The sequence below is a fragment of the Tachysurus vachellii genome, chromosome 23, assembly GCF_030014155.1.
Source record: "Tachysurus vachellii isolate PV-2020 chromosome 23, HZAU_Pvac_v1, whole genome shotgun sequence".
NCBI classification, from domain to species: Eukaryota; Metazoa; Chordata; class Actinopteri; order Siluriformes; family Bagridae; genus Tachysurus; species Tachysurus vachellii.
In genome coordinates this window covers 2,000,037-2,008,058 of record NC_083482.1, presented here as the reverse complement: position 1 = coordinate 2,008,058, position 8,022 = coordinate 2,000,037, and the positions used below count along the sequence as shown (strand labels likewise).

At 36.3% G+C, this 8,022-nt stretch overlaps 1 protein-coding gene across 2 annotated transcripts; it reads left to right on the top strand.

Annotated features, from left to right (window-relative positions):
• Positions 1-497: 497 nt before the first annotated feature.
• Positions 498-3,281, top strand: LOC132838881 (uncharacterized). Of its 2 annotated transcripts, XM_060859523.1 has the most exons (5): positions 498-992; positions 1,128-1,478; positions 1,599-1,727; positions 1,890-1,966; positions 3,027-3,281. In XM_060859523.1, exons 1-5 carry the CDS (start codon positions 968-970, stop codon positions 3,099-3,101), a joined length of 657 nt encoding a protein of 218 aa, XP_060715506.1. In that variant the 5' UTR covers positions 498-967; the 3' UTR covers positions 3,102-3,281. The 2 variants fall into 2 exon arrangements, with proteins under 2 accessions (XP_060715506.1, XP_060715507.1); XM_060859524.1 differs by lacking the exon at positions 1,890-1,966.
• The last annotated feature ends 4,741 nt before the right edge of the window (positions 3,282-8,022 follow it).

The window sequence follows — 8,022 nt, the reverse complement described above, 5'->3', positions numbered from 1 at the left end:
GTGTGTTAGAGTGTATTAGTGTGTGTTAGATTGTATTAGTGTGTGTTAGAGTGTATTAGTGTGTGTTAGTGTGTATTAGTGTATTAGTGTGTGTTAGATTGTATTAGTGTGTGTTAGTGTGTATTAGTGTATTAGTGTGTGTTAGATTGTATTAGTGGGTGTTAGTGTGTACAGAGTGTCTTAGAGTGTATTAGTGTGTTAGTGTGTACAGTGTGTGTTACAATGTATTAGTGTGTGTTAGTGTGTACAGTGTGTGTTAGATTGTATTAGTGGGTGTTAGTGTGTACAGTGTGGGTTACAGTGTATTTGTGTGTTAGTGTGTACAGTGTGTGTTAGAGTGTATTAGTGTGTGTTACAATGTATTAGTGTGTGTTAGTGTGTACAGTGTGTGTTACAGTGTATTAGTGTGTGTTAGTGTGTAGATTTTGAATGAAAGTAAACAGATTAAACAGATATTTACTTTGACATTTCTATGGAAACTTTCTATGATATTTTCACAGGTTGTTTAATAACCTTGAACATATTTATATATAATAATGATCACATTTCTTCTGTAATTTTATCTAAATTGTTTACAAGAATAAATATATTGTTTGATTTGTTGCTTGACTTCTTATTTTTACACTAAAAGTTTTCCTCCTCCATGAAACACATTTAATCTGAGGTTTAAATCAACACCAATCTGCTGCACCTTCATCTAAAAACTATGTAGAAACACATGAGATGTGGCGAGTGGCCAGTTATTAATGTCGAGAAGGACAAGGATCTACGTTTCTCTCGGCCTCTTCACAGACAGATCATTTTTCTGCTCCTCCTCTAAAGACTTCTGGTCTTTACATCAGAAAGAGATGAAAAAAGCTTGCGGTCAGAGCGAGTTGCACTGCCACTTCCCCTCACTCCTGTAGCTGTAAATGATTCTGAAGCTCACTGATAATTTCCTCCTTGTGAACAGAGATCAAGTCTCATCATGAAGATCCTCCACATTCACTTCTGTAAGTTTATTTCCTTTAGTTAAATCTCTGATCATATTTAATGAACGTGTTTCTGGATTAAAACATTTCTGTATTTTTATTTGAGCAGCGAATCACAAGTCAGGGTTTTGTCATGTGTTGTTTTTTGTTTCCTAGATCTACTTGTGTTCTGTGGAGCTGCTGAATGTTTCACAGAGAAGTCTGTAGATTTGGGACAAAATGTGACTCTAAAGTGTGAAGTATCAGTAAATAATGTGTACTGGTTCCTGATGAAGGCGTCAGAACCTCCAGTGTTTATATTACGCTCTTTCTTCAGTATTTCCCTGACAGCAGATTACAGTAACACAACCTTCAACAAGAGATTCTCACTGCAGTATAACAGCAGTTTATTTATACACAATATCAGTACTAATGAATTAGGAGTCTATTATTGTATTTATATTCAAAAAGGTTCATCTCCAAACATCAGCCGTGGAATCAGACTTTACATCCAGAGTCACTCAGCTGGTGAGTTTATTTATTATAATTACAGCAAATGTTTGTGTTAAATCAAAACTTATTTAAATTCTCTTTTAACTGAGTGGTTTATTTAATAATAAAGTTCAGACTCTCTGATCATTTTTCCAGAGAATCAGACGTGTAAGACTGAAGTGTGTCAGAATCAGACACCTGATAAAGATGGAAAGATCAGACTCTGGAGAAATCTCTTCATCATAACAGGACTTGTGATCGGTGTTGTGATGGTTGCAGTCACAGGTGAGTTTGAAATCATTTTCTCTGTCCAGTGTGTAGAACTGATGATATAATCTACACTGACTGAATCCAGCCCAGGTTTCATCACTTTATCACTCCATCTAAAATCCCACCATCAGTCTTCCACTCAGCTTGTTTTATTCCCAATGTGTCCTGATCTTTTAGTCTCCATCATAATCTGCTGTGGAAAATCCAGATCTCCAGACTGTGATGTGAAGCTTCTGGAAGTCACTGGAACACAGGTACATTCACTGGATAGATATACACACTTAACACTTTTAATACACAATGCTAGTGTGTTCAGTGTGTGTTAGTGTGTACAGTGTGTGTTAGTGTGTACAGAGTGTGTTATGTGTGTACAAAGTGTGTTATGTGTGTACTATGTGTGTTAGTGTGTAGAGCGTGTCTTAGTGTGTGTTAGTGTGTACAGCGTGTGTTAGTGTGTGTTATGTGTGTACAGTGTGTATCAGTGTGTATGTCAGTGTGTGTACAGTGCGTGTCAGTGTGTACAGTGTGTATGTGTGTTAGTGTGTGTACAGTGTGTGTTAGTGTGTGTTTGTACAGTGTGTGTTAGTGTGTGTTATGTGTGTTAGTGTATTAGCATGTGTTTTGTGTGTACAGGTTGTGTCACTGTGTACAGTGTGTGTTGTGTGCTAGTATGTGTACAGCATGTGTTAGTGTATCAGTGTGTCTGTGTGTGTGTCAGTGTGTACATTGTGTGTTAATGTATTAGTGTGAATCAGTGTGTGTTACGTGTGTTAGTGTGTGTTATGTGTGTTAGTGTGTGTTTTGTGTGTACAGTGTGTGTTGTGTGTACAGTGTGTGTACAGTGTGTGTGTGTTTTGTGTGTACAGTGTTTGTACAGTGTGTGTTATGTGTGTAGAGTGTTTGCACAGTGTGTGTTATGAGTGTACAGTGTGTGTTATGTTTGTACAGTGTTTGTACAGTGTGTGTTATGTGTGTACAGTGTGTGTTATGTGTATACAGTGTGTCCCCATTTTTTTTAAGGTTGCACAGTGTGTGTCAGCGTTATGTGTGTTATTGTGTCAGTTACACAGTTTTGTTACACAGGGACACAAAGGAAGTTGTTATTAGTTGAATCTAATCCATGGGTTTCTGTATAAATTTTGCTATTTTAAAATGTTCTGTGTTTTTTCTCTTAAATTCACAAATACAAGTTTTTTTTCTTTCACATAAATACACACATGGTCTCAGATTCTGTTTTGCAGTAAAATAACATTTTAAATGCATTTACGAGACAAATCTACACAAAGACCTCATGACTTTTGTTCCCTTTTACAGAGCTGGTCATCAAATGCAAAAAATGACAGCAGCTACACTGTGGTGGGGTTTATTCCATTTCACCCTTTGAAGTAGCACACACACACACACACACACACACATCGGTTTTTGCTTTTTTCATAAGCTGTACTGCGGGGTTGCGGTTCTAGTCTGAAAACTAACACATCTCACACTTGCTCTCACACACCAAAGATGGCTGGAGCTTCAATGCACATCTTCTCTTCCTGTCTTTGTGCTGTTTAACACCAGGCCATAATGTCATCCCAAATCTAATGTTTACTGAATAAAGTGTGTTTTCTCTCAATCAAAGGCCTACTTTAAACCTGGACCTGTGTCACTGTGTGTTATTATATTCATCTGTAAGGAGTGTGTGTATAAAACGCAGTGTAGTGACTCCTCTGTCTGCTGTTTGTGGACTGTGATAATCAACAAGATTTTTTATAGACTGAGTCTCTGTTATTCCACTGGGGGCAAATGGCGCAATAATCTCAGGGCTATAAACTCAGCTACTGACAGAACATGCAGATGAATTATATATAAAAGGACCATTTTCTGAGATATATATATATATTTGCCATCTGTCGCACTGACTAACATGGTAATGAATATGATTAAAAACAGTTCTGCATTCAGCCACTAGAGGGCATCAGACCCAGTTTGACGAATGAGACTCTTCTCTACATGTAATCTCTCTCACTCACTCATTTTCTACCGCTTATCTGAACTACCTCGGTTCACGGGGAGTCTGTGCCTATCTCAGGCGTCATCGGGCATCAAGGCAGGATACACCCTGGACGGAGTGCCAACCCATCGCAGGGCACACACACACACACTCTCATTCACTCACACACTACGGACAATTTTCAAGAGATGCCAATCAACCTTCCATGCATGTCTTTGGACCAGGGAAGGAAACCGGAGTACCCGGAGGAAACCCCCGAGGCACAGGGAGAACATGCAAACTCCACACACACAAGGTGGAGGTGGGAATCGAACCCCCAACCCTGGAGGTGTGAGGCGAACGTGCTAACCACTAAGCCACCGTGTCCCCGCCTACAGGTACATGTAATCTAATCTCTTAATTTAATTCCTTGTTAACTTTATTCCAGTTTATTTAATCAGTTTATTAGATGTGGGATTAAGTGAACATGACTATAGAATGCGGGGGCACGGTGGCTTAGTGGTTAGCACGTTCGCTATTGTGTAGCCTCTTTTTTTGATTGGATGATAAGTGTCAGGCTCGACTAAGAACTCCAGGGGAGACGCGCTTGATTCCTGCCCGTTTTCCATAGAGACAGTGGTGCGGACTGATACATTTTGGGAGCTGCGGCGTATTAAATATATAATAAAAAAGTTTTTCTATGTGAGAAATACAACATGTGGCGGGAGAGCGTGATAAAAGGATAACAGGAAAATGGATGTGATTATGAAAGAATATGTATAGGGCCTTTAAACGTAGAGTTTATATGTTACAGAGAAATATGAAACAGACAATTGTGATATGTGTGGATCAGGAACTGTATAAAAAATATCTTGTACAGCTTATAGAGAACATGCAAAATGTGTTCAGTCACTAAAACAATGAGTGTAAATAAGTCACTAAAACAATGAGTGTAAATAATTATTCACCTAAAGAAAAATGAGAATATAATTGTAGAATTGAAGTTTTTTGCTCCCAATGTCTTAAACCGTGACTGCTCCATACTCCAACCCAGTAGGTGGCGATAATGCAGCTTATAGTTGGTGTGACAAGCGCAATTTAAACAACAGGAAAATAAGAAGAAGAAGTGTGTTTGATTGCAAGAACCATGAGAGCTCTCACCATCATCTATAGGTAAGAACAGGAGTGAAGGGGAAGAAGTAAAACTATAAAAACCTTCTTATAGCATGTATATTAATATAAATAATAAATCTGTGTATATAGTGTTCATGACTTTACACACACCGAGATACAGAACAATTACTCATTTAAATATTATTGTAATTAACAGAATATTCAGAGATCATAAAGACTTTCTTTTATTTCTTTTGTTATATAATAATCATGACTCTAACAGTATTGTAAATGATTCCTGCAGGTCCTCAATGATGTAGGAAAACTGATCTTAATGACATGAAAGATAATTCAGGATTGATGTCTTTCCTCTCGTTCTTAATGAAATATTTAGAACAGTATTTTTCATGCTTGTTACATCTGAATCGAGGCTTCAGTAAATCACATTTCAGTAAGAGGACCTGATTAAATCCTGTCCAAATTAATCATCGGTGTGTTCTAATGTCATACAAAGAGAGTAGAGCTAGTAAATTTATCCACACTTTCAGATGTTATCCTGAGGAACCCGAGGAAATTCAATTAGCAATACGGTTACAAAAAAAATTCAAATAAAACACCATTAAATAATAACATATTATAATTTATTAATACAACAACAAATGATGATTTAAAAAAAGTAACAGGTTTCAAACATCAGTCTGTAAAATGAGATGCTCCTGGTCATAATATGTTTGTTTAGTCTACATTAGACTTTCAGCTGCTTTGTCGGTTGTTAATTTATCGTAATTATGATAAAATAAATAACAATTATATGCTTTTGTTCTTCAAGTGTTTTTTCTGTAACGTGTATTTGGCCATCAGCTACCTCGATAAGTGTCACATGGCTCAAGGTGGCATCAGTATCACAGTTTATTTGCAGAAGGTTTAGATATATTAAACATGCAGATTCCTTAATGTTAACAGTGTGTGTTAAGGTTTTTTGGGTTGAATTGTGCAAGGGTAAGCTGCTGTCTTGATCCTGGCCATGTGACCTCCTCTTCAACAAGTGACATCTTGTTAGAAATTTGTCATTGTTCTCTATATACATTTAGCTCATGAAGCTACTGACAGGTTTGTTTATGTTGGGCCGAGTTGTGGTGTATCTCACATGACTATTGACTGTTGTGTAAATACACCAAGATACTGAACCAAATTCCATTAAGACCTTATTTATGATCTTGAATAAGCTCGAATTGTATTTTATAAACGGGAGATTTTTATAAACAGAACACTTCAGTTCAGACACTACATTGGTTTTGTCAATTTGTTGTCCTGAAAACTGTAACAGTGGCTTGTGATGTTAACACAAGAAAAATAAATCCTGCTATTCCTCTTTTCCTTTTCCACAGATGTTTATTATTCTTCATGGTCCATCTGCTGATACACAATGGTAAGAGATTAACACGCCTCTGAAAAACTGTCTGACTTCATTGAAGATACACAATCCAGCAGGAAGTGGAACTGTTCACAAAATGCTGTAAAATTATAAACGTTCTCTGTTAATTAAAAAAACAACTGTTATTTTAAAGTTTTATGCTGCTAATGAAGTACATTTATTTTTCACATCAAAAATAATTAATTTTAATATTTTTTATGCAATATTTCTTCTGTTTTCTTAAATACAAATGTATGTGAATCGATGCTAATTCTCTGTATGTAAACATGCAGCTTTTACATGTTTCTGTCTTTCTATTGGGTTTAATGAACAATCCAACTTGTTGGATTACATAATCCCAGTGTGGGTAAATAAACAAAACTCTGTTTTCCGAGTAAACTTTCTTTCTTTTTGTTCACTCCTGCACATGACACACATTAGTTAGTGAAAATATATTTAGCTTACATACTTTAATTATGTTCACTTCAACAATTGTAAGTGTTGTGAGCATATAGTATACAGAATATGTTAGAAACAGCTGAAGTGAAATTAAAATGCATTACTGTTTTATAAGTCAGAATTTGACGTGCACATTTAAAGTCTGCAATTGAAAGTATATAAAAAAAACTTGCAAATGGCGTTAAAGGGGCGTTTGTGTGCCACATAAAAACTTATTAAACCCTGTACAGATCCAGTGACCTGCGTTTTGAACGTCAGCTGCGCCTTTCGTTCTTCTGCACTGTGCTGCCCCCTGCTGTGCACTTACGGTATGATCAAAAACATGCAACACAAATGACATTTGAAATTTGAAAAAAAATATATATAAACACAATAATTTAGTATATCTTTTTAAAATAGTGTTACATATGTTCAACGTTTAATTACATGTGCTTCTATGTTATTTATATTTATTAAAGCGTATAAACTGGACTATTATAACGGAAACGCACAATGCCATGTCATAAAGCATGGCCACCACTAGGGGAGCTGTTCTGCGCTTTAACATGCTTTTCCCCTCCGTGTGTTTTTGCAGTGTTTATCAGTGATAAATATAGTGATAAATCTGTTATAAATTCTGTTTAAGGTCATGTGTGATATCTAAAACACTTCAATACGGATATTTTTTTTACCTATTTGTGCACAATTACAATGATTCACAGAAGTGTTTACAGACTTCTCACCAACCTCTCAACCTTACTGTATGGTCACATCCATTATTATCAGTTCAGTGTTTACATGTTTTAATTCAATTTTTTTTCAATTCAAGTTTATTTGTATAGCGCTTTTTACAATGGACATTGTCTCAAAGCAGCTTTACAGAACGTAAACGTAGAACAGAAGATAAACATAAGGAGTAATATAGAGAATTAATATAATAAAAATTCAAAATCCAAAATATATATAGTTCACAGTGTACGTGTATATGTATTTATCCCCAATGAGCAAGTCTGAGGTGACTCAGGCAGCAGTGGCAAGGAAAAACTCCCTTAGATTGGTAAAGGAAGAAACCTTGAGAGGAACCAGACTCAAAGGGGAACCTCATCCTCATATGGGTGACACTAGATAGTGTGATTCCAGATATACAATCAGACAAATGTTGTATTGGTGTAGGGATCACATGTGATCCCTACATGTTTTAAAGCAAAGTAAATACAGTGTATTAGTGTGTGTGTCTGTGTTAGTGTGTACTGTGTGTGTGTCTGTGTTAGTGTACAGTGTGTGTTAGTGTACATTGTGTGTTAATGTGTGTGGTAGTGTGTACAGTGTGTGTGTGTGTGTTAATGTGTACAGTGTATGTTAATGTGTGT

Excerpts from the sequence above, each read along its gene's own strand:
- LOC132838881 (XM_060859523.1), top strand. The coding sequence starts at position 968 with ATGAAGATCCTCCACATTCACTTCT. Across the intron at positions 993-1,127 it reads GATCCTCCACATTCACTTCT|ATCTACTTGTGTTCTGTGGA; the intron begins GTAAGTTTATTT and ends TTTGTTTCCTAG. Across the intron at positions 1,967-3,026 it reads TGGAAGTCACTGGAACACAG|AGCTGGTCATCAAATGCAAA; the intron begins GTACATTCACTG and ends TCCCTTTTACAG.